Source organism: Leguminivora glycinivorella, chromosome 9 (assembly GCF_023078275.1).
Source record: "Leguminivora glycinivorella isolate SPB_JAAS2020 chromosome 9, LegGlyc_1.1, whole genome shotgun sequence".
Taxonomy (NCBI): Eukaryota; Metazoa; Arthropoda; class Insecta; order Lepidoptera; family Tortricidae; genus Leguminivora; species Leguminivora glycinivorella.
The window spans coordinates 8,437,184-8,465,024 of NC_062979.1; the positions used below are offsets into that span (position 1 = coordinate 8,437,184).

General features: G+C 38.9%; 1 protein-coding gene and 1 non-coding gene across 3 annotated transcripts in view; one reads left to right on the top strand and one right to left on the bottom strand.

Moving 5' to 3' along the window:
* The window catches only part of LOC125229401 (potassium channel subfamily K member 6-like), a 144,387-nt gene that overhangs the window by 25,235 nt on the left and 91,311 nt on the right, over window positions 1-27,841 (bottom strand). The window contains exons 2-3 of one of the 2 annotated variants that reach the window (XM_048134229.1): window positions 21,047-21,155; window positions 10,317-10,430 (exon numbers count right to left, since the gene is read on the bottom strand). In XM_048134229.1, the coding sequence (XP_047990186.1) occupies window positions 10,317-10,430; window positions 21,047-21,146 (214 nt within the window). In that variant the 5' untranslated portion in view covers window positions 21,147-21,155. Of the gene's footprint in view, window positions 1-5,397; window positions 5,993-10,316; window positions 10,431-21,046; window positions 21,156-27,841 lie in introns of those variants that run through there. The other variant, XM_048134228.1, reaches the window with a different exon arrangement.
* Window positions 16,906-16,978, top strand: Trnad-auc. Its single transcript has one exon. It is a non-coding gene; the product is annotated as a tRNA-Asp (tRNA).

Genomic DNA, 27,841 nt, shown 5'->3' on the forward strand with positions numbered 1-27,841 from the left:
TGGACTATCGGCCTAAGGCCCTTGAATGTTCATAATTTTTGTGCTGTTGCATGTTGTTTTGTTTTGTGTTGTTGAGGCATTTTTTGTTGACTTCAACTTACAAAAATTGACGCCCGAAAGCTGCAAGCTGCGATTAAAGACGGACAACTCAGTGAATTTTACCGAGTTCATATGAGACGCTACGCTAAGTAGATACATTTGCTTGATCTATGGTATATTATGACATCTGTGGTTAAAGTTTTGCAGAACCCGTGCGACGCGGGTCGCTATTTAATTTCAAATATAGTTGAAGTAGGTAATTTAGCAGTAGCAGTATGAATATTACTATACATATTATTAGTATGTATATGTATATACAGTCATATGACTGTATGTACCTATTCGTGCCTGATACGTGATTGAAGTGCAGTCGATGACATAATAATGCAATGTTTTGCCTTTATCTATATGGTTTAAGTAGGTATTAACTGTATTTACCAAATGACTAATTCTATGTATGTATTTTGTATACGTGTCTCATAAAACGTGTCAAATCATTATCTCGATAATAGATATAATTTAGCACTGCGTACATAGATGAACTTTGTCAAAGTTCATCTAAGTATGTAGGTCCCGTGTGGTGACGGGTTAAGAAGTTCACCACAATCACCACTCCTTTTCCTCCCATGGGTCTTGTAGAAATCGATAGAAGTCGACGGGATAGAATTCAGAATGAGTATGTAAGGGGAAGCCTGGGAGTAGCGCCAGTGACAGAGAAGGTGAGAGGAAGCAGATTAGCATGGTATGGGCATGTAATGCGGAGGGATGAAAGCAATGTTATATAACGAGTGATAAAGATGAAGGTGGATGGTTACAATGGTAGTGGAAGGCCTAAGAAAAGATGGATGGAATGTGTGAACAATGATATGAGAGTGAAAGGTGTTAGTATGGAAATGACGGCTGATAGAGAGGAATGGAGGAGGAAAATCTGCTGCGCCGACCCCAAATAATGGGAACAGGGCAAGAGAATGATGATGATGGTCTTGTAGAAGTCGACTGTGGTTGGGTTTATTGTGGTTTGCTCGATGGGCAAGCAACCTGTCTCTACAACATCATTTTCATTTTCTTTTAACCCCTTAGTTGCTAAAATTGGCACTAGCAGTTGCATATCCGCTGCATACCCCTGAAAATACGGGCGTGTATTTATATAGGTTTTATCTAGACACACACACAGACAGACACGTCAAACTTATAACACCTCGTCGTTTTTGCGTCGGGGGTTAAAAATAAGTACCTACAAAAAAAAAATTGAGCCTAGAAAAAAGGTTCTCCAGCACCGAGCTTCTTCTTACTTCATTTTCTCACTGAAAGAATAAGGCTCCAGTGGCCGTATTTAATTTAATTTAGGGCTGTTATAAGTTGGACGAGTCTGTCTGTTTGTTTGTCTGCCTGTGTGTGTGTATCTGTGGCATCGTAGCTCCGGAACGGATGAACCGATTTTGATTTAGTTTTTTTTGAGTTCTTAGCTATGTTTGATGGAAACACATACCTTCTTGTTAGAAAACAGACATGGCGACAAATGATAGACATTAGACAGCCGTCCATTTTAGCCCTGAGTACTTACCCATACAACCATTTCGGTCGCAAAATCTTCAAATCAGTAACTAACTGTCAAATGTGACATAACGCGTGGTAATGTCGTGCAAACAATGCGACCGTATTGATACAATAACAAAATGTAGTCGGCGTGTGCACTTGTTACGGTAACAAAATGTGTACGAATCTGTGGCTGTCAATGTCACTGTCAGAACGAACAACATTATAATGTTAATTTGTTCTAAATTTTCACAGGCAATAATATTATATTTAAAAAAGCGCCCGCAGTATGCGTCGCGCTCTCGACATGTAAAGGCGGGGTGTCGCTACTCTTGAGAAAGGTTCTCGAAATTGAACCGAAACATGTCGAACGCTATATCGACTTAATACGTGAGTAACCCGCTTAAAATATTTTTAAATATGTATGAGTCTCACGGGAGTTTTATAGTTAAAACAATAATATTATGTTCACCTTCTTTCCAGGTTGATAGATGGCCAACAGGTCTCAATCTGGCTTGATATTTATTAGAACAATCAACTACGGAGCTCTGAATAGACTTAACGTCAACATTCGATTCGGTTAACTGCGAAAATCAGAATAATGAATGAAATTAAGCCGTCTGATTGTTATGCTAAGTTTAGAACCTAAATCAACAAGGTGTGTTTATTTAACCAGTACCTTTAGGTCACCTCGCCAGTTGAGGCTTTTCGGCCTTTGCGAATTCGGTAAATGTTATACAATAAACTTTATGAACTTTTGGAACATTGTATTTATTTGTTATTTCACAAAACTCGCTATTAGATTGCAGGGTAACATTAGTCAATATTTTTTTATTAATTACATGCATTATTTACTGAAATATAGATGCTATTCGTTATCAAACGCGTCATTGTGATTGAAATTAGGGAGTAGCAGCAGCAGGAGCAGTAGGTATTTTCAAAATAAAATAACTACTGTAAATTACTTTGAATTTGTGTAAAATAGTCATGTATTTCCCTGAAATTTTAATTGTGTTGAAATTTTAAACGTTAGATAATATTTGACAGTCAGCAAAAAATAAAATTAGCTATGTAACTCAATTCATGATTTATCTAATATACGTACTATGGAAACGGGACTTCGTGCGTTAAGTAATAGATTACCTTAATAGATTATGTTACAGTTTACGCAATACAATATGGATTCGTTTAAAGGGTAGAATTACAATTAACCTAGACAAACAAGTGTCCGGTCATAACCTTCGTTCGTAGGTTAGCTTTATATAATAAACAAGAACATAAGAACAAATGGATATGTGTAGTCTTAGTAGAGTGGAGTAGTCAGTCTTTTAGGTAATGAAAAATTTCAATAACTTAGCCCTAAGTTATTGAAATTTTTGAAATTGTCCCTGGACCTAAGCTGACGACGTCCCCAAAACCACCTTTTCGTAAAACCATAATCTCGATTATATCTTCTGGATGATGATGACGAAATACGAAATATAAATGGCCCATATTCATACGCATATGTAGCTAAGAAAATGTCATCATCATCCTCCTTGCGTTACCCCGGCATTTGCCACGGCTCATGGGAGTCCGCTTTGACAACTAATCCCAAGATTTGGCGCAGGCACTAGTTTTACGAAAGCGACTGCCATCTGACCTTCCAACCCGAAGGGTAACTAGACCTTATTGGAATTAGTCCGGTTTCCTCACAATGTTTTCCTTCACCGAAAAGCGACTGGCAAATATCAAATGACATTTCGCACATACGTGAAAAACTCATTGGTGCGAGCCGGGGTTCGAACCCGCGACCTCCAGAACGAAAGTCGTACGCACTTACCGCTAGGCTACCACCGCTTCCGTAGCCTTAGCTAAGAAAATGTATAAGTACTTAAACATCATTTTTTTTACAAACGTGCACAACTTTCCTGCATTGTATCGTAACCCCAACCCTTACCAAAGTTTGAAACCATAAAGTTCGTTCCTTCCGCCGGGGACACGTAGGTACATGAAACCTCATGAGTACCTACTGTTCCTATCGCTTACTTATTATACGAACCATTAAAATAATTTAATGTTTAGTACCTAGAAATTACTAAGAGGAGATAAATTGTATCTAAACGTAAACAGGGAAAAATATGTGTGATTTTTTCACCGTTAGTCGTAAGTAGATACTTTATAAGGGGCCTATCATGAACACCAGAGTTCAGAAATTGCGGGAATCTTTCTCATTTATTAGCAGAGATCGGATTTTTGTGCGTCATCTCATACTAAAAGTCATTAAAATGACGTAAATCACTAAGAATGTCGCAAATCCGTCCGTCCGATCTCTGTTTATTAGTGTGACAGAGTAACATACTCTTTGTCCACTTATTTAAAATGTGATTTTTTGTTAAATATTATGTTATTCCTACTCAAAATCACTAGTTTTTCCAATCCTAGCTAATAGGTAAAAAAGTGTCCCATACGATGTTTTCCTTTTGTGTTCTCATTTTCCATATATCTAATTTGTATAGAGCAATAAAAGAGGAAAGTAATAGAAATATATGGAAATTCTGGGACACTTTTTCCTCCTATTGAGATAGAGTGCTCATCGTCATCTAATTTGTATATCAAAATAAAAAAGTAGACATTTATATTCTTATTCTGTGTATTGTATTCTTGTATATTCTTATATTTATATTCTGTGATTGGACATGAAAGGGTCTACTCTACCACAATAAAACAAAAAAGGTTCATTTCTTATCGCTTGAATATATATTTCGACTTTTTGGAGTACCTTAACCTTCATATATGTATTACTAGCTTTTGCCCGCGGCTTCGCTCGCGTTAGAAAGAGACAAAAAGTAGCCTATGCCACTCTCCATCCCTTCAACTATCTCCACTTAAAAAAATCACGTCAATTCGTCGCTCCGTTTTGCCGTGAAAGACGGACAAACAAACAGACACACACACTTTCCCATTTATAATATTAGTATGGATTATGATATTTTATTTTGTTTTTTTTTTTATACTACGTCGGTGGCAAACAAGCATACGGTCCACCTGATGGAAAGCGGACATTGGGATAGTATTAAGCAATACTAGGTAGGTATATCACTATATGATAGATTCAGTATTGTCATGTAAACAAGGTATCTATCAAAACATCTAATTAGAATAATACTGTGTAACCTTTTTTGAGTAAAAAAAAAACAAGCAAATTTTGACGAAATATGATGACATTGACAGACGATAAATTACAAGCAACCAATAACCATCTATCCACTGCAAACTTTTTAAAGACTTCGTCTCCTCGTTTAATAAGACTCTTAAGGTGAAAACAGTTCACTGAACGTTAAAAACAATTTAAGTTTCAAGTTCAAGCTGTCTCAAATCGTTAACTTAAGTACCTAAAATACTGAAGTCATTATTGACTTGATGAGATATTTAAGTAAAGGAATAATTGACAATGGGATTAATGAAAATGGTTTAAAATTAAATGTTGAATGCAGCGTCAGTCGCCGTCAAAAATACCTCTGATAAAAAATTTGAAAACTTAAGTAGTCATTCATTAATGTGGTGGTAATTGACAATGATAAAATTAAATTCCGTCATTAGTGACATAATTAACAATACAATATTTAGAATACATTATTAATTATTATATATTTTTTATTCTCCGTTTGGAACAAGTCAAAGTTATCAAACGTTAGATTTCGGCGCTAAAAGAAAGTTATCGTTTAACAGACAATAGGTGAACAGTAAGTGTTTCATCGGCCAATATTTTTCATAATTACGTGTAAGTTACTGTACCAATATGCTTTTGTTTATAAGTAAGCAAATATCTCTAATAATTACCTAAAATATTCGGATGCCGCAACATAAAATCCTGCTTCGCTCTGATCACATCCAACCGCACCTGGTTTTCCATAGGCGCCTCCAAAGCAGAAAACACCAACGCACCAGAAATTAGATACACAAAGTAGAACGCCACATAGCTCAGCAGTAGGAAAGTAAAACGAGCTTTTCCAAATAATCTCTCAGTGGCTATTAAAGGCTGGAATGGAGGATGCTCTTCTTCATACAAAATCTCCCGTTGGACCACCATCTTCTTCGGATAAGGGTACAGTTGGGAATGCACCACCATATCGTCGTCACTTCTAGAGCTCATGCTCCCGTAAGAATGAACACGCGCGTATTTATTACTCGCCATTGTCAAGTCAAATTTCGAATTTCGAATGTCCAATCAAGTTTTAAACTGTTCCAAACGGCGGAACGTGAAACTTTGGTCAACTGTATTTAAAAAAGCGCTTAGGATGATTAGGTTCGACGAATAACGCTATAGTCTCTGTCACTTTACAGTTACGAAGGCATTTTTGGAGTTTAGAAACGACCATTTTGATACATTTTACGGTTAAAAGCAAAGAAGCACAGTGGTACGTTCAGCGCGGGAGCCGTTGGATAACTGGTTCCGTTGGAGCGATGTATCAACTATTTAATCTACGGCGTGTGGTAGATAAGAGGTTCATTTACCGACCTACCTACTTACGTTTTTAGGGTTCCGTAGCAAACTAGGAACCCTTATAGTTTCGCCATGTCTGTCTGTCCGTCCGTCCGTCCGTCCGTCCGTCCGTCCGCGGATAATCTCAGTAACCGTTAGCACTAGAAAGCTGAAATTTGGTACCAATATGTATTTCAATCACGCCGACAAAGTGCAAAAATAAAAAATGGAAAAAAATGTTTTATTAGGGTACCCCCCCTACATGTAAAGTGGGGGCTGATTTTTTTTTTTCATTCCAACCCCAACGTGTGATATATTGTTGGATAGGTATTTAAAAATGAATAAGGGTTTACTAAGATGGTTTTTTGATAATATTAGTATTTTCGGAAATAATCGCTCCTAAAGGAAAAAAAAGTGCGTCCCCCCCCTCTAACTTTTGAACCGTATGTTTAAAAAATATGAAAAAAATCACAAAAGTAGAACTTTATAAAGACTGTTTTCAACTTGATAGGTTCAGTAGTTTTTGAGAAAAATACGGAAAACTACGGAACCCTACACTGAGCGTGGCCCGACACGCTCTTGGCCGGTTTTTGTCGTTGGTGTGATAAAGACAGGATACTTAGATACAAGGTAGTACCTACTTATGCCGTTTACTCTGTTTTTTTTAAATACAGCGCCTGAAAGTATTGGGCGTCATTAATATGTTTCCTTAGGCTCTTTTGAGTTTTTTAATATTTATAAAATGTTTTAATTTGTTGCTTGCCAGTCGAGAGAATTTGCATACAAAGTTTCGATGTTGAGTTACGATACGAGCGTAGCGCCGCCGGCCGCCGCCGTAGCATGAGCTGCATGAGTTTAAAACGAAGAAAATTTAAATTCGCGAAGTATATACTTAATGTAGGTACGAAAAGCAAACAACTTATTAATGAAAATATACCGTTTATCATGACATAATGCCTAATAGAAGTCTGACCAAGGTAAGCTGTTGGCCAAATGGTTTTTAATACCACTGATTGCGCAAGGGCTACACATTTAAATTAAATTATTTATTTAATTATTTATATTTATATTTAAATTACAATCTATCAAATCATGAAGCTGACTTAACACGTGTAAATTCTACACTATTATAATCGCTGTCAACATATCTTTGACTCTTTTCAGTACTTACGTACCTAAATCTTTGTCTATTATTTTGCTAACATTACATGCGATCTAGCTCAAGTGTCAATATAAATCAAATGACGTCAATGCGCCTTGTAATCAGTAGAGGCGTGGCTTCCAATATAAACATAATAAATATAATAATAATTGCACTTATTTATTATTACAGCGCATAATGTTTTATTGCATACGCTTTCCCTAAGATACTAAAGTTCACGCTCTAGATTGCATCATAGATAGCGTAATATACATACAATGATTTACGATTGATCGCAGCAAGGAAAGAGCTCAAATCTCAAGTGATTTTATTGAATCTTCCTTTTTGGTGGTCATGAATGTGTGCACTTGAATAGTTAGAGACAAGTTATGAATAAGAACTTGCAGTTTGTTTAGTAAAGTAACAATATAACAATAACAATAACAATATTGTTATATTGTTACTTTACTAAACAAACTGCAAGTTCTCATTCATAGACAATATAACAATAACAATAATAATAACAATGATGACGAACAACTACCGGAAATATATCCTGAAGGACGGTACGGTCGACATTTGTCGGGCATGCCGCCGTCCCGGAGAGTCACTCAGGCATATCATTTCCGGTTGTTCTCATCTAGCTAACGGCGAGTACTTGCACAGACATAATCTCGTAGCCAGGATCATTCACCAGCAACTTGCTCTTCAATACGGCCTTGTGGACCGCGAAGTACCGTACTACAAGTACTTACCTGCGCCAGTTCTCGAAAATGGTCGTGCCACGCTCTATTGGGATCGATCTATTATCACTGACAGGACTATTGTAGCCAATAAGCCTGACATTGTGATAATAGATCGACTGCAACGCCGGGCAGTGCTCGTTGACATCACTATCCCCCATGATGAGAATCTCGTGAAAGCCGAGAAGGACAAGTCCAGTAAGTACCTAGACTTGGCTCACGAGATAACCGCCATGTGGGATGTTGAATCAACGATCATTGTTCCGATAGTCGTTTCAGCGAACGGTCTCATAGCGAAGAGTCTCGACCAACATCTTAAGAGACTCTCGCTAGGTGGCTGGATCAAGGGCCAGATGCAGAAGTAAATAAAGAAAACAATAACAATATTGTTATATTGTTACTTTACTAAACAAACTGCAAGTTCTCATTCATAGCGTAGATGTATGTATCAGGATCAGGAACTTTCAGGAAGGTCTAAAGTTCAAGACTTATTGTGTTCACTTTATAATTTGAAGCAAGTTCCAAAATCTGCTTGATTATAAAATTAAGATCTTGCTGATGCAACTACTTATGTGCCGTCTGAAGATTTCAAAAATGGCAAAAATTACACATACCTCTTTTTCAAAAACTTATCGTATTCAATGTCGAGATTGGGAGAAATCGATTTTATTCCAAAATATCACATTTTTTTAAATCAAACGTTGCTGATTTTCCAATTTCTATCTTGAATCGTCTATGTTTTATTCATGTCTCTAATAAAGTATCAGTTACAGGGTCGAGTAGCTAAATGTGTTTAATGTCAAAACGAAGAAAGAGAAACGACAAAAGTTACGACATATCTCAAACAGTCAAGTAATATGATACTTTCATCCCGTTGAGAGGAATGGAAGAAAAAATAGGATATTTCCACCAAAGTCGGTCTGACATTGGATTAAAAAACCGACCAAGTGCGAGTCGGACTCGCCCACCGAGGGTTCCGTAGGTACATGGTAACAACATAGAGTTTTTTGAATAGTATGGTATAGGTATATAGAGTTATCAGTCAAGATTTTCGAATGCAGCGCCATCTACTATTACTAAATGTCTTAAAATTTTGTGAGTGCGTTGGACAGGTAGAATAAAATTAATTTCTGTTTCGTTTCTTTTAGAAATTGATCAAAATTTCTATCATTTGCCAAAATGACTTAAGTTCCTACAAAAAAGGATGGTCTTGACCTTTTTAAATCGGTCAAGCAGTTTCGGAGAAAATCGGCTGTGACAGACGGACAGACAGACACACGAGTGATCCTATATATAAGGGTTCCGTTTTTTCCTTTTTGAGGTACGGAACCCTAAAAATACTTACAAATTACAATGTCGCTAGTTTAATATCAAAAATATGATTGCCTACAGATATAGTATCAATGACTAAATAGATAAATTTGGTTACATTGTAAACACTGATAACATGTGTTCGACTTATTTAAGACTGACAGATAAACGGGCCAAATAAATAAACATTTGGGCTAAAGTCAGTCACGGTCAGTTGAATAATAGTTTAAGTTTAAAAGCGATATAGGTACAACAAATTAACATTAGGATGCAACATAGGCTAAGCTCCTTGTCGTTCACGCTCCGTAGCCTTGCGTATTGGTGCGACACAGATATCGTTAGCTATGGAGCGTTAACGATTGTATTCTTGGCTACAGGATCTGGTCTACTAGTTGCACACACACTTGCACTATTTGACTTGTTCTTGTTGTATTGAAATGAATGGGAGATACCACATTGCGTGCGTTTCGTATCTTATTTCAAGCAGCAACTGAACCCTATGGTTATACCCTATTGGTTGACTGTACCTGTAGATACACAGGTACAGTCAACCAATTGGACCCCTAGGCCACTGTAGAACTATGTCATAGTGACGTTATAAATCAGATTGTAAGAAATCTCTTACTGCTTGTCATTTTGACATGGTTGTAGCACTCTACAACCATGTCAAAACCTGCCTGCATGTTTTTTGCCTAGGTTTCCAATTGGTTGACTGTACCTACCTAACTAGATATTTCAATAAGCGTGTGTCCACTTGCACTAGTTGCTCTTAGTCATGAAACTCAAATAGTAAGTGTATCTGCGTCGATAAATCGGCTTATAATATTATTGCTCGTGTAATAAAATGATAGTCGTGCATCGTCATCTTTTGTAATAAGGTCAGATCATAACAACAATAATCGAAAAAGTGACAATAATTTCGATGAGAAATAAATAAACAGATACCTAGATAGATATCCGTTTATTTGGTTACTTGCAAATGAAAATATATTGCTTCTAATAGGATTGATTTTTGTGTGAATATGTAGGTAGGTATGCTATGCACACACACTTCGTAGGTACTATAAAGAAATCTACTAACCTGAGATGCAAGGGTGCTCCCGCAAGAAGTCGTGCTTGTACTTCTGAACCTGACGAGCCCTTTGGTCGTCTGGTTGACCCTTTTGGCCCTCCAACTGCTGGAATATTAGCGCCCCTGAAAAAAAAAAGAAATAAACGATATGCTTTTTGCATAAAAGTTTGAAACACATTGAATTATTGTAAAGGAATTGCTCTTACATTTACGTAAGGCGTTTTGAGTTTACGCTCGAAAATGGCGTCTCCCGTCGAGCGTTAGTGTTCGAGGTTCGAACATAATTATAATATATGTGATGAACATGTATGTGTAATCATGAAGTAGGTACTTCTACGAGAAGTGAAGTAGATACGAGATAACAACGCTCTTTTGTAAATAGTAAAACCTTAGATCAAATCAAATGGGAGACGACATGTCTGTCATTTTGACTAAAAAATATATCTACCTAATTTTGCATAAAAATACCCCCACAGGTGGGGTTTGTTTAAGTACATATTTAGAAATAAGCCATGGATGTATAATAAAAAAAATATGGCCACTAGCCGAAGTTTTTGGCAGAAGTACTTAGGCTCTAGGCGAATCCTGTTTGTACCAATGTTTTGAACAAAATAAATGATAATAATTGATGTTTGGTATGTATGATGATGATTTGACGAATTTTCTGTATGGTATTTCTTATCCATACTAATATTATAAATGGGAAAGTGTGTGTGTCTGTTTGTTTGTCTGTCTTTCACGGCAAAACGGAGCGACGAATTGACGTGATTTTTTAAGTGGTTGATAAGATAGTTGAAGGGATGGAGAGAGACATAGGCTACTTTTTATCTCTTTCTAACGCGAACGAAGCCGCGGGAAAAAGCTAGTAGTTATATAAATTATTAGGTATTATTGAAGAATTCTGATTGGGGCAAAGGCTTCATTATGCCGAGTATATCCTTCATAATGAAATTAATTAAGTACCTACATCTCCATGATACGGGAAGTCGTATTAAGTACCTACGTGTAAGATGCGTAATTAAAATAACAGGCAACGCGGCACGTACTTAGTAAGTTCGTGGGTCTTTAAACTTGCTTTGTTCAAGCAGTGCACAGATTTATAACAGGAGCATTCTATGAAATATTCTACAAAATGGCTGGTGTAAGAGGATCTTTAACTAAGACAATGTGCAGGATTACGCACAGAAAAATGATCGCTTGCTTTTAACGCAGAAAAAAAACGCAACACGAGAAATATAATGAAATGAAATGAAATGAAATATTTATTTTTCCAAGTAGGCATATTGATCCATTGAAATCGTACATTTAGCCTTGCATCAAATGAGGTAGTTCTAATTGGTGTTTCATATTGTTGTATATGCAATAGTGATGCGGCATCTAAGTTTTCCACCTCGAAAGCCAATGGGGTCATTATTAAATACACGAAAAACCTTAAAAAATTTCAGCATTTGTGATTTTTTTCAACAAAGTACCCATGGTACGGCAAAAGTCACTATACACAATTTAAAGTAGACAAAATTTGTAATTAAATGAGACTAATTTGGTCTTGGTACGCCAAATAGTTTAGAAGATTCGGCTTCTCAAAGGTTCGCAATATGAAGTAGGGTTAGTTAGTGAAATAAGCGTAGTTAACGATAAATGAACTAGACTGGACCTTCGAATCCACAGCACTCCTTTAGGAGAAAGCTTACCGAGGTAGTATGTCTCTGTCAACTGATCAGGAAGGTCAAAATCATCATCTGATGGTGGATCATCAACGAGTGGTTTACCAACATTGGTACACACCAGACCTGGTACATTACCGCAAAATTGTCCACTGCAGTAGGTGCAAACAGCTGAGCTGTTGACACTTACTTTCACGCAACCACAACTGCTGGTACAACCTTCTTTGTAAGTACAGAGAATTGTTCATTTTAAGCAGAACCTGAGGAGTTGGTGGTTCCAGCTTCGGTTGAGAAATGAAGCCTTGTGGACTACGTAAGAATTCATCTTCAGTATGGATTAAAAAAGATTACACACCTCCGAACAGCTCCAACTACTTTTCCCTTTTGTCGAAATTGTGCAAAACTTTGAATGGCTGTATCTTAGTAAATATATGGCTTACCAAGACAAAATTATATTCATAATAACGATAATTTAGTAGACATCAAATTGTTCATAGCCACTTTTGCTGTTCAAAAAGTTTTTGGTGGTAAAATTTAACAAAAGTCAGAAAAAGTCATAAAATTTTACGGATTTTCATGAATTTAGGCTCTAACCCTACGCCTCAGCCTCGAGAAGATTTCAGTCCCCCCTCAGTTGGAGGGGGGTATCCACTATGGGACCGGCAAGAAACTCGGCGGGCCACTTCTTTTCAAAACATTACATCTTATAATTAACATGCATTAATGCGTTTGTACGGGACAGCCTATGGAATGCAACAGTACATTTTTAACCCCCGACGCAAAAACGACGGGGTGTTATAAGTTTGACGAGTCTGTCTGTCTGTTTGTGTGTGTATCTGTCTGTGGTATCGTAGCTCCCGATCGGATGAACCGATTTAGATTTAGTTTTTTTTTGTTTGAAAGCTGAATTAGTCGGGAGTGTTCTTAGCCTGTTTCATGAAAATCGGTCCACTATGCCGCGGTCGGGGCTTATTTCAAAATAACCCCCGACCGCGTAGGCGAGAGGCTGGCAACCTGTCACTGCAATGTCACAGTTTCGTTTTCTTTCAACCCCTTATTTGCCAAGAGTGGCACTGAAGCTTTAGTAGTTTCATGTGTTCAGCCTACCCCTTTATGGGATACAGGCGTGATTGTATGTATGTATGTTAATTTTGTGGTTAGGTTATTTTCAGTACATTTTTTCATTATGAAGTATGTACGAACTGTGGAAAATAGTTAGGATAATGGCAAGACAGTTGCTTTAGCCCATATCCCGGGCGTCGCTAGAGTAAGGGGCGCCAAATTTGTTTTTTTATTTCCAGTTTTTGACCCTCCTTCGAAAAAGTTTAGATACTCGTACGGCGCTGTAATTGAGTGCTACAACAAAGTCCTTACTGTTGTTCGCCTGTCAACTAATCTCAAACTTTGCGGGGCAGGTGTGCAAACTATTGGACAACTTTTGGGTCTCTTTTGTTCTTTACCCACCTATCTATAAATTAACTTTTCATTAAACTCTTTATTTACATGAACATATTTACATAATTATATAAGAAACTAAGACTAAACTTAAAAGCTAGCTAATGTCTAAAATAGGCCCTTGAGGCATTGTACCAAGGATACTGGCGACATTTCCTCGCTGTATCGCAATGCTGATACGTTGAGCGAGGAAGTCGCCAGCTCTTCGGTCACCAGTTACCTCAACCAGACGCTTCGCGATTTCTGTGAACAACTTGTTTGCGCTGGGGCCCCATGGATTAACTTAGATAATGTTTTATCATTTACATTGAACAAATTTACAACTAAGCATAAAACTGTGACATAGCTATGTCACCAGCGCGCCATGTCATCACAGCGGCGCGCCCCGCGCGGAATCGAGCCCACCGGCAGCGCACGGCGCAGTGGAGGGGATCGCCGGCCGACCATATTTAAGTTCGCGCAGCCAGTGCAGCAGCCGACCGTTCGTGCAGCGGCGCGACGCAAGACCCGATTCGCCCACTCAAGGACTCCCAAGGGCACCTAAAATACAAGGCGGAAGACAGGGCGGAAATCTTCGCCGAATGCCTAAGCCGCCAGTTCCAGCCTAACCCAGCAAGCAACCACCAACACGTCGCAGAGGTCAACGAACACTTGGAGAGATACTTCCAGCAGCCGCTGGCAGCAGAAGACAACCCGGTCTTCTTCACCCCCGGCCAAGTGCAGCGAGCTCTCCACCGCTGCAACCCCAGGAAAGCCCCGGGCCCCGACGAGATCCCAAACACGGCGCTCAGAAACCTGCCGCAACACACAGTTGTGGCGGTGACGCGCCTGTTTAACGGGATCATGCGCTCGGCCACTTCCCGACCCCGTGGAAACTTGGTCGGGTCATAATGCTCCCAAAACCTGGAAAGGAAAGAGGAAGACCGGAGAGCTATCGTCCGATCACCCTGCTGAGCACCCTCTCCAAAGTGTTCGAGAGACTCTTACTGGGAAAACTCCAGCCCTACGTAGAGCCTCGCCCAGAACAATTCGGCTTCCGGGAAGGGCACTCCACGACGCTTCAGCTGACCAGGGTCATTCACACAATGACTCACGCCATGAACAGGAAGGAGTTCACCGCAGCCGTATGCCTCGACATGGAGAAGGCCTTCGACAGAGTGTGGCACGAGGGACTTACCTACAAGCTGTCGAAGACCGAAGCACCCAGGCGAATTGTCAAGGTGGTGGCCTCCTTCTTGACAAACCGCCGCTTTCAAGTAGCGGTGGAGGACGCTATCTCGGAGGAGCACCCGATCCACGCGGGAGTTCCGCAGGGCAGCGTACTGTCACCGACCTGCTACGCCCTCTACACCGATGACCTGCCAGTCGAGCCAGGAGTCATGCTGGGCCTCTATGCTGACGACGCGGCACTCTTTGCCACGTCCATGAACCCGAAGCAAGCGGCCAAGAAGATCCAGAGGTCCCTCGACGCACTGCCCGACTGGCTATCCAGGTGGAGGTTGTCGATCAACGTGGGAAAGACCCAGGCACTACTGACTGGAAACTCCAACAAACCGCCACCACGTCTCCGACTCAATGGAGAGAACATAGCATGGGCGCCGAAGATAAAATATCTGGGAGTTAGCATCGACCGGCGCCTATCTATGAAGCCCCACATAGACGAAATCATCAGCCGAGCAAAGACAGCCAGAGCCAAGTTGAAGCCCATATTTCTGAGCAACCTCCCCCGCCGCACGAAGCTGGGGATAGCTAAGACCTATATACGGTCCCGCCTGACGTACGCAGCGCCTGCCTGGTACGCACTAGTATCAGACTCCCAGAAGAAGCGTCTGCGTGCGCAGGAGAATGTGACCCTGCGCCTGATTGTGAAAGCTCCCCGCTACGTGCGGAACGTAGACATCAACCGGGGAGTGCAATGGCAAAACCTGGATGCCTTTATCAGCAGCATGTCCAAGAAGATGTTCGCGAGAGCTGACACATCCCGGCACCCACACCTACAAGGGATCGCGCCCCTACACGCTCGCCCGCCGGAATTCCAGTACCGCTGCCGGCAGCGCCCACTCCCCAGGAGCCTGGTCTTGCCGGAAGAAGAGTACCAGCCATAGTAGGAGAAGAAGAAAAGAAGAAATACAACAAAAAGCCATGACAGGCCACCCCTGGCCTGACAAGGTTAACGCCGCCTGAGTCCTTTTCAAGGACAGCGAAAAGACCCGCCCACTGTCGTGGGCGGCGGAAGAAACCGCCGAAAATCCAAATCCAAGGATGGGAAGGCCACCGATGTCCTAGAGGCACATCGATGAAGACTCGTTCGTTCAGCAGCCCTTTCCGTCACCGTCGCTTCACGGCGACGCTCCCATCCAACTATCCTACACCAACCAAGGCCGGGGTGTCCATTACGCGCCTAGGCCGGGTTGAATCCGATCACGGGCATTGGTGGCTACCCCGCCTGCCAGTGAATTCCCAAACCAGGACCGGGGTGTCCATTACGCGCCTAGGCCGGGTTACCTTCTGTCACGGGCATTGGTGGTCACCGCCTGCCAGTGACTCCTGAGACCCTCCTTCCTTATTCTATCTTTTCCGTGATCAGGGCCGGGGTGTCCATTACGCGCCTAGGCCGGATTACGGTTCCTACCTCCTGACCCTCGATAGGTCCCTGTAGTTGTAGGCCCTTCCGGCGCGCCCCCAGATAGATCCCGTTTTAACCCCGGCCGGCCGGGGAAGATTAGATACCACGTAGAATAAGCCGCGCTACCGCGATAGTATTAAGTCTAATATGTGTGTGTAAATAAACGGCATAAAAGCCCGATTAGTTAAGTGAAACCGGTGTTATAGTCAAATGTTTAAAATACGTTCTTCACAAAACTTTATAGAGGTTTTGAGGTTTTGTACCAAGGATGATGGCGGGATTCCCTCGCTGTATCACACTGTTGATATGTTGTGCAAGGAAGTTGTCAGCTCTTCAGTCACCAGTTACGTCCAGGTCTTTATTAATCTGTTAATTTAAAACTTATGTGCCTCAATTACCTTTAAGCTTAAGTACTATTTTCGAATAGTTCTAACCCTTATAACTATTCCTAATTAATAGCGAATGTCAATAGTTCAGTTCTTTAATTAATTAAAAGGATCTTTAAACTTCAGAATACTTAACGTACCTAAGGAACGTAACATTGCTCGAAGTTCTGTACTTCTACTCGTACAGTTAACAACACATCTATGAATACAGACAAAGTTCCAAAATATGTATAGACACCTTTATGTACATGCAATAAAATTCTGTATACATATTTTTGACACTTTGTATTCACATCTGTGTTGTTGACTGTACCATGAGTTTTGACGTTTTCGAACGTAACTCGATAGCGTATTCGCTAAGTGCACGACTGGTGCTGCCCTCATTTTGTGGGCTTTGCCATGTTAAATACTATGGCTACGGGTCCCATTGACCTTAGTAGTGGAAAATTTCCGCTGACTTGGTTGATGTCTTGGTGGCTCAGTTGGCAGAGCGCTGGAGTATCAATCCAGAGGCCGTGAGTTCAAGTCTCACCCAAGGCAGACATTTTCCACTTTTAAATTTATTCTAAGCCTAGTGGCATCGATTGCAGACGTTTCTGCTGATCAGAAGTTAAAAAATACTATGGAGTCAAAATTAGTTCTATGGTCGCCGGTAACATTATTGTTTGACTTGCTCACAAGATTTCGAGTATTTGTGACAACCAGCGCTGCTCCATCACGCACGTTGTCAAAAAGTCACGGAAAATATATGCAATTTTTGGGGGCCCTGTTTTCATTTTCCATACAATGTATGTCATTTTCAGTTACGTTTAAGCTATCACCCTGTATGCAATTTTTTCACCCTGTAATACAATGTATGTCATTTTCAGTTACGTTTAAGCTATCAAAAAAACTCTTAGTTCTCAGATTTTTGTCGTTTTGGCGATCGATGGCGCTTTGATCAGTTATTTGATTTTCCGCAGAGGTTCCAATAATCAACCTTTGAGAAAAGTCAAAAGATGAATTCTATTTATTATTAGACTGCATATCTTGTTAAAGAAAATACTCAAAAGTTTTAGTTTCAAATAGAGGTTAAGCAAAAACAAACTTGGTGTTAAGTAACTATAAATAGATGACATCGGTAGATGTCATTCGAAATGAGAAAAACAGCAATTATGAGCAATTTCAAAGAAGTCTATTTTGGAACCGAGCATCAAATAACATCATAAATATCAAGTGAAGGTTTATGTTCAGCCATATTTACAGTACAGTAGATTAGATATGGTGCTACGTTTACGCCCTAGTGCGTAAAGGACTGTTTTACTTACCTATGTCAAAACATTAAAGGGCTTATATTATGTAAGCGATAACTAGCGTAAATTAATTCGAAACTAGCGTAAATTAATTCGAAACTCGTGTAAATCATAGAGGAATAAGTAAGATACAGTTGTAACTCGATACATCAGTAAATGCGAGTTATTTGTATATTTAGGCATAGTTAAGTGAAGTCTAGCGACAATCACGCGTCAGTCACGCGTCAAATAGCGTAAATTATCAGTACTGCTACTTGTCAATAGATGTCGCGACGAACGAAGAGTCTAATGCTCACCAATTTTTAGCTAATATTACAATAGTATTAATCAGTATTCTGTTTTCAATTCCTTCTGCTTGTAATGTAAGTTGTAAACTGTTCTAATATTCAATTTTTGGCAGGCGAGACACTGTTGCCACCTAGTATCGAGTAGTGGTACTGATACGCTATTTGACGCGTGATTGTCGCTAGATGTCACTATAACTATGCCTATACAAATAACTCGCATTTACTGATGTATTGAGTTACAACTCTTCCCATACTTATCTTTGGTGTAAATTTAAAACAGTCCCCCTTCAGTCGTGTTTTAATTGATCGCCACTTGTTTCGAACTTCCTCTTTTCGCACTTGTAACGTAATGTACCCGATTCGTACCTTGTCCTGTACCTATAACAAACTAGGTATAATACACCCTGTTTTTATTGAATTCCGTTAACTGTAAGGGAACATTCTTTAGTTCAAATACAATCAATTTCTCTAAGAAACTAGCTTCTTGACTCTTACAGTTATCGAATCATTAAAAAAAAAAAACTGATGAACACGTGCGTGGCATCCCTTACCACTTCCTAATGTTATTTGTTTTGACATGTGCCGTCAAACACTTGACAATGACTTTAATGTTATGATTAAGGTCCTCTTACATTAACTAATCCATTTATTATGTATGGAAACGAATATTTTTTTTCGAATTTAACAAAAAGGATACAGGACCGAATTTAACGGAAAACAAAAAAACACGGTGTATATAATAAGCAAAAACGGATTCCATTATATTATAACTTTATTCGTTTGAAAATAAAATCCGCAGTACTCAGTCCAATCACGTCTCGAAAGATGGGTAAAAAGTGTAAAAACCTGAGAAGTTGCGGTCGGGACGATTAGTAACACTTCCAAGTTGAAATTAACGCCGCGAGGTTCTGGAAAAAGCCCGCAATCCAGCAGGCCTATGATGCTTGCAATTTTATCACTTGTCCACGTGTATAAAGCATCCGTCACGTTCTAGCAAGTACGTCAGTGTGAGAGTGACAGATGTCTTATCCACGTTGATAAGTGATAAAATTGCAAGAATAATAGCCCGCCAGAGTCAGGAAATGAGACAACATCAGTAGGTAGAGATAATGGGATTGTCCATTCAGAAGAACTCAGAAGATATTGCGAAAAAATCTTTAAAATCGAGGTTCCGCTCTCGACTGTTTCCTCCTTCAAAACTTAATCAATCGTAACGAAATTTGAGAATCCGAATAACAATGAAATAATCTGTAGTTTTTTTTGGCTAATTGTTACCAATTTTGAATACCACACCTTTTTTTACGCCATAATCAATAAGGCCGTTTTTGGAAATTTTTGATGTGCTCTAGCGTCTTTAAAAATAAGAAATCAAAAAAATCAAAACGGTCCGACACAGATAAAAATAATAATAATCTGTGTTGAAAAACCAGTGCTCTATCTTTAAAAACCAGGGAGGAAATAGTCGAGAGCGTTTGTATGGAGAATTGACCTGTCGTCCTCTATCGTCTTAAGGTAAGCATTAAGCTCGGTTTTACATGTAATATGAAATTTGACGACCGGTATGGCCTAGCGCGTAGTGACCCTGCCTGCTAAGCTGCGGTCCTGGGTTCAAATCCCGGTAAGGACATTTATTTGTGTGATGAACACAGATATTTGTTCCTGAGTCATGGATGTTTTCTACGTATATATGTATTATGTAAGTATGTATTTAAGTATCTATATAAGTAACTATATCGTCGCACCGTCGCATAGCACCCACAGTACAAGCTTTGCTTAGTTTGGGGCTAGGTTGATCTGTGTAAGGTCTGGTGTCCCCCAATATTTATTTATATATGTTTATTTAATAGTAGACTAGCTCTCATTTTAAAACTACTACAATTCTTCTTCTGAAAATTGCTTGGTACAAGGTATAGGACGAGTATTTATCATTATGAATTTAATTAATTGGGACCTTACGCCGTGGCTTGCGTGCGTGGGCGACGGTCGCACGATGGTCGCGCGACGGCGATGCGACGCATACGAAATCAAACCTTATCGATATGGAAGTATGAGACGCGACGGCGACGGTCGCGCGACGGTCGCGCGACCGTCGCCCACGCAAGTCACGGCGTTAGTAAATACCCGATATTTACCTACCCGCGGGTAAATACGCGGGTATTTTCATTTTTCTTAACGTTTTAAATAGATTGGGTATTTAACCACGACCCATCTCTAAGAGTAACTTAGGTAAGTACATGAAATTGCATAAAGCTTGGGGTAATTGGGGAGGCGTGTTTGTGGTGGTTTATCTTTAACCTACTTAAAATGTTGAAATCTTTTCTGTATTTTGTACCACTGTAGTAGCGTTTCTTTACCGCTAAATAAATTAAATTCATCACGTCTACCTATTACCAGTCAGGCGACAAGAACTTTTCCAGAATAAATCCCTAATATTTAAGTGAAAGAAAACCTCTAGATTGGACGGAAAATCCCCCTGATTTCTCCGAATTTGTATTTCACAAGAACTAACTTTAAATTATTAAAGTTTCTTTAAAGGAATTCCGAATTCCTTTTACATTCATGTATTTCAGTACAAAATTCCTGTATTTTGACATTTACATAAACAAAATTAAGTATTTTATTGTATTATAAGTAACGGTGGTGACGGGTTAAGAATTTCACCACCCTCTTTCTTCCCGTGGGTGTCGTAGAAGGCGACTTTAACTCATAAGTTAAATTGTGGCGTAGGCGAGAGGCTGGCAACCTGTCACTGCAATGTCACAGTTTCGTTTTCTCTCAACCCCTTATTTGCCAAAAGTGGCACTGAAGCTTTAGTATATGTATATATGTACGTATAAGTAAATAATCATTATAGGTACATAATTATGTATTTTCTGTCCTCCGGCCGGAAATCGTCTTATTTCAGGCTGCCGCGCTAAACGAAGTTCCGTCTTCCCGGCTCCGCCGAACAGAAAATAGAAATCGATCGACTATTTATTACATGTGATCTTATTTTACTGGCCTAGGTATGTAATCTACTATTAACTTACCACTAGTGAGGTACAGGGCCATAAGGAGCGTTAGGGTCAACACACGCATCCATGGCCTGACGCGTATGTCCGTTATACACCCTGGCATTACTAGCCGCATCGTTTATACCTGAAACAAGCAGATGGCAATTAATTTTTTTACTAAAAAAAACATACAAACACACATACAAATACATGGCAAGAAATAATTATATGCGGCATTATTCAGTGGCTGATTTCCACTTTGCGCTCAGGTACGGTCAACCAATTTGAATCATAGGCTACTCTAGAACCCTATCTTATTAACACCGTGCATTATTGGCCATAGAAGTCACTTTTGACGTTGACTGTGAAAAGGTTCTACATCTCCAAGCGCGTGCACTAGTGGCTAATTATTCACACTCCGCAGCGTGTTATCGTAATTTCTCTTTTTTTTATTTGGATTGGGCTTACTCTTGACCACAGACTAGCCAAAGGCAAAGACGTGGCCTACGATGGAGTGAGCTCGCCCAGAAGATGCCTTTTCACCCTTGATTTGAAGGTTGCCGGGTTATATGAGCTCGGAGATATTCTACCGTTCTTCCATTGATAGTGTGACAGAGACCCAGTAACTTCAAAGCTTTCAGTTTTACAGTAATATGAAACCAATGTCGCATAAGAACTTCACTACGAGCTAGAAAAACCAAGTTATATTAAATCCAACATTTCAGATTTCTCATAAAACTTGTAACGTCCCATTCAAAATCGATTTCAATTTGTCAGAGGGCTAAAATTTGCGGATTCATCTGGCTGAATGGATTCGCCCCGTTGTTTTACCGAGTTTGAGTTTACAAACGGCATGGAATTAAATTGCATTTTGGGCCTGTGGTGGAAAAAGAAAAGTTATAAAATAACAAAACTTTATTATTGTAAAAGTAGATCTGTTAGAAAATAAGTAATTACCTGTAACTTTCTGACCGTAAATATTCCGTCAACATGTAGTATGGGAATTTCCCACTATGTAAACCTACTTAACGTATTAAGTTCACACGAGGAGCAGTGTTAACGTATTAAGTTCACACGAGGAGCACTAAATATCTCGAGAACTACTTATGCTATCGATTTTAAATTTGGAATAATTATTAAAATTGTTAACCGCTATAAATTGAAAGTATTATTTTATTTTATTTATCAATATTATAGAAAATGACGAAACTAAAAGGGGGGCAAACTGTAAATTTCAAGTTATTAGGTCAAGTGCGGTATCGTTAGAAAGAGCTTAAATTGTACATATCAAAACAATTTTTTTATTACTTTTTTGTTGAAAAAAAAAATGTTTTGAAGGAAAATGTAAAAAATCCACCCCTTTATCTCTGAAATTTACCAACGAAAAATCAAAATTTAAGTTTTGAGTTGAATATTACAGGAAAAATAAAATCGTGTCTGTGTCTGGAAACTTTTTTTTAATTGACAAAAAACTTTTCAGATTTCATTTTTCAATTTTACCACTCTTGCGGATGTATACGGGCATTTTCGCGAGAAGGTAAAAGTTATATTTTGCCTACTCAGAATCACGAGCCCTTTCGATCTAGGATAAAAAACGAGAGACAAAAATTTGGTCCCAAAATGTTCTATTATTTTGCATACTTTCCACTTTGTAATCGCTGAACAAAGTGTTTGATTTAAATAGTAACGAAGTGGAAAAATTAAATTTGGGATGCTATTTTCTGCTTAGTATGGTCTTTCTGAGTAGGAAAAACATTAAATTTACCTAATTTGGAAAAATTACTTTTTGGATCTTATTTCGCGAAAATGCCCATATCGTATTTCAAAATTATACGAGATTTTACGTAAAACATTATCTTTTAAATAAAGTAAAAGCTGACGAAATCGTTTAACATTATAAAGAAATTATCTCTGAAAAACGATCATACTATACAGGTCGTGCAAATCAGTTAGCGAATTCACCGAGAAATGGCGCTATACACAATAATGCTCATTAATTTAATACCTATACTTCTAGTCAAGTCATTAGAGTTATATGAGATGAGATTATTTTAACCATTTAATGTGTTTGTACGGATACGGAACCCTCGGTGGGCGAGTCCGATTCGCACTTGGCCGGTTTTTTATTATGTAAACAGATATTAGTCAATTAGTCAACTTAAATTCGCTGATAAATTTATTTAAGTATTTCTACTTAAATTCAATGAGGTGCTTCGTTACATGAAAAGTGTCCGGGTTTTCCCCGGACACTTCTTGACACCCCGCCCGGACGGACCCCGGACGGCCTCTAAACTAGGACAAATCCGGGGAAACCCGGACGGATGGCAGCCCTATGTGTAATTAATTAGAGATTTTTGTTTGTAATTACCTAAAATAATAAAATAAGTAAGTTAGGAACTTGACCGTAAACCGTAAAATTTAAAGGTATCTTAAACTTTGCGCAGGTATCCTAATTTTAACCACTTTCCTCTTTATACACGTTGTTTCGCAATATACACGGTGCTCGTGCGCATTGCGAGAGATTTTAACAGCATATTCCTGATCCCATTTTGTGACAAAAATTTCATATAAACTTTTTCTGGATTTCGCCTAATTCAGAGTTATAAGCATTAAAAAAATAACAATTACTTATTATTTCTCACGACAAAACGCTGTTTTGATGGCGATGATGCCGTTATCGGACATAACCTAATATCGTCGAATTTGATATCAAAAAGTAACTAGTTGCAAAAACTTGCTGCAAAAAAGTATTTTTTTAGAAAAAAAGTTTTTTTTTTATTTAAGTGCCAGTTTTACGAATAAGATTTACTTTCTATGTGAAAATACATTTAAAAAAATTGCACAAAAAATATGGCGAAATTTTTTGATATCATATAATAGTCAACAGACTGACATGATGTCAAGATCCTCAGCATTGAGGAAACGACTGAAGAGAGTTAAATGCCTACCCCTTTGATAATTCCTACTACTTATTGGCATTTTGCCCTTTCAATTTACCCTTCCACCAGCATTACATTATGTCGGCAACAAAGTGCTGTTCGAAAGACCGTAGCCGATTGTACTTCCCAAATCGGTTTACGCCCGTCAACGGCTGACTTATTGGCGTACAGTTGGCTTAGGAAATGGGAGCATTTTATAAAGCTTTTAACGTGGAATTTCTATTTTGTTCCGTGCTATTTTAAGCTGCGAGTCAACTGGCACTGAAATAAAACTCTTACATTGTTTTCCACTACAGGAAATTTTCCACGTTTTAAACAACACGACTGTATTGGGAATAACAGTAAAGTATCATTAATGCACTAGACATTTGACATTTTCAGCCGGAATTTTTGTACAAACATTGTTTTTTTTGTATTGGAATCATTGATCTTCTCAAGACACTTTTACTATTGGGAGTATTGGGTCGTGTTTAAGCTCCAACTTCCCTACAACCCCCACAGTAACTATAGGCGGAGGGCCGAAGGCCTGGAGCGTGTCTGAGAGGTTCCCAAGCTCGCGACGCCGCAGGCCGACCTGCGGACAGACAGTGCTCCCACGCGGAACACTTTTGTAAACATAAGTCAAAACTTAATGCGTGCTCTTACCACGGTAACTACGAGGCGAATCACTCAAACCAAAGATCATTTCCCAAAACCCATAAGTCCAACACCTATGGCAAAACAGAAGGCAAAACACACACAAGTAGTTATTATTTTCTGTGAAATATTCCTAGAATTCATGAAATATCCCAAGTGTTTGGTTAATTTTGATATATCTGACCATGTGTTTCAGTAGTACTGAACAACTATTGCTATGGCGCCAACCCCAGAATCGTGAATTGTGAAATAGAAAAAAGTTAGAAAAAAATTCCACCCCATCTGTAGCTAACTATTCGTAAGGAGTGAACTTAAGAGAAAAATAATTCGAAGATGTGTGATTACAATATTTCGGTTTCGACACTTTCGACATGTTTACAACGTTTGCTTTGTAAAACACTGAGGTATTTAAAAGTAGATACACCGTGAACCATTATACCCTCTTCAAGCTACATTTAACCTTCCATTTGCATATTTTTTCAGAGGTCCCGGAGCGTTGGCGTAGGATTAGCCAGAATTAGATCAAGTTGTCCCTTAATTGATTTAATGGCCGATGATAAAAAAGAATGTAAAAAGTTACTTTATTAATTAGGTTATTATTAGGTTATAACAATTTGTCTGTATTTTATATAATATTGATCTAATTTTTTACGACTGCAAAAATTTTACAACAGGTTGTGTATTTAGTCAATGGCGATTTTGAGGTTGGCCCATTGTAAAAGTTGCTACTAATACATATTTACTGACTAAATTAACAGCCTGTATGTTAAAGTACGTAAATAATCTTTATTATACTAGAAAAAAAATTGCCGCGATTTGCCGTCAATGTATTTCAAATGTTATCTCTTTCAAGATAATGAGTAATTTTATTACCACAAATATTGGTACCACGCTGCCACATTGTTATTCGGTATTTTTAATCTATATGAAGCTATATTGTAGGTATGTTTAACCCAGTTACTGACTAACGAACTAGCGGGGTTCCTGACAACGACAATGCCTGTACCATTAATCAGCCTTTGTGCAGGTTTTCGAGTATGAGACATTGTAGCCAGCTTAAATACGTATTTTAGCGTTATTAACGTATTTTTTTAACCAGTCTCACCCGTATCAATAGCGAGGGCCATACTACAACAGTAAAAAAAACAGCCTCACCGTTGGCCTTACTTCAAGGACTCTCTCTTCTTGATTTACATGACTCCTAATATTGTGATTTTTCCGGTAAATTAAGTATTAAAGAAGAATACTAAAGATGTTGTCAAAGTCGTCTTCTTATCTTTGTTTGGGATTGTCACGTCCGCTCTTATTTTGCGGCATCCATTTGGTAGGTTGGTGGCAAAGGTGGCCCCCATACACTATCCGAAATATCCGGATGCATGCGTCAGACGTATCCCGCCTAGTGCAAGTCTGCTGGCGGTTTTGTCTCCAGCTAATGCGTAATAAACACATGGCCTAAACTCTTCAACTCTTGGAAATGACTAGAGTCACGAAGCAAAGCATTTCAAGTCCACGAAAGACGCTTAGCATTGAAATGATTACCTATACGTATACAACATTGAAATTTTATTTTTACGACTTAAGTACCTATTTAAGCGTCGACCTAGTCGTTTTTACGGTATATTCTTGAATAGATGATACGGCTAAACACAAAAAAAATGCCCAAGCTTGAAATGTCCAAACAAGGAAGTCTGAAAATTGTCTGCTTTCCAAAAGGAATCCTTATCTGCGAATTTGGCACGTCGGTCGTTGTTTACATTTACCGTTTACCAGACACGAACCTCATTTAAATACTCCAAAAGTTGAACATAGTGAAATTTGTTGGCAAAGACGGCAATAAGTCGGAAAATCCAATAAAGGGTAGTGTCGAGATTGGCTGTGGAAGTTATCCCTCGTTATCGAACTCGAGCGTAGCATAGCCAGAGGCCGATTGTGTTTTTTTTTATTTATTATGGACTGATCGGAGATTGACCCTAGTCACACCTGATGGGAAGGGAAGTGAAGACAGAGTCTAAGATGGAGCTCACCGATTCAGTAATAGCCTATTCACTCTTAGTTTAAAGAGACCGAGGTCGTATTTTTCTGGGAACACCGATGGTGGAAGCGCATTCCATTCCTTTGCAGTCCGCATTTTATCAATTTAAAGAAATTTTAGGGCTAATATTTTAAGGTCTTTGGATTCATCCTATATGAGGCTGAGGACAGAGCCAGAAGGAAAGAAAAATATCCAGGGGAGAATGTCCTCACACAGTCATCAGAAGATTACTTTGAAACGTGAAAAACACTTAGGTTGATAGTTATGCCCACAGCGCCATGAACCCAAAGTGTTATCTTATCTATTGCGTATACTGTCAAAGAAACATTAGTTAGCTCGCGTCTGCGTTCAAAATAAATATTAGTAAATGGTTAACCCTTTACTAATATTTAATCTCGACCAGTGTTTGACTCACGTTTGACTATTACGATGACTAGTGTTTCTCAGCTTTCTCTAAGCGGCAATTAAACTGCGTTGTTTTGTTCACCTAATGCGGTCGCCGAATTTGTTTCATACAACTTGTTTGACACAAATTTGGCGACCGCATCAGGTGAACGACGCAGTGTAATTTGACGATTAAGATTAGCCCATATATGCCCATTGGGTCATTTTCGATCCACTGCAGAAAACTCGCTCCTACTAAAATTAGTAAGACAATGAGCCTGGCACCTCTAGGGGTGGAATTAAAAAACAATTTTAGTATTATTAACTTTCCGTAATAGGTTCGGCATAATACTAATAACTATCTTATAACGAAGTTGTCAGTAAGCCCTTTGCAAATTATCGTCCCATTTCAGGCTGCGGTCGATGTCGTTGAGAAGCCTATCAGGCAGTAGGAAGGTAGGTAAAACAATTAGGTCACGTGAGATCGCTTAGGGATTCTAAAGGATGCTGCTGTACAGGAACAATTTGTGTCTTCTACCTACTATCAACTATTTACAATCTTCCCATAATAACACCATGTTTTTATTGAATTCCGTTAACTTCGGCATATAGTAAGGTCCATTATAGGAAACAGAATGGCATAGTTAATTTTCTTAAATTCGATTTTTTTGTAAAAAAAAACCATACACCTGTGATAGATGTTACTTCAATTGCTGATTGAGAAAGGGGCTTTACAATTAACTCACACTAAGTAAGTGTCAAAAAATTGACATGTCAATCGCATATCGTACACATAAAGCCCGTTTCTTAACAGCAATTGATGTAACATCTATCGCAGGT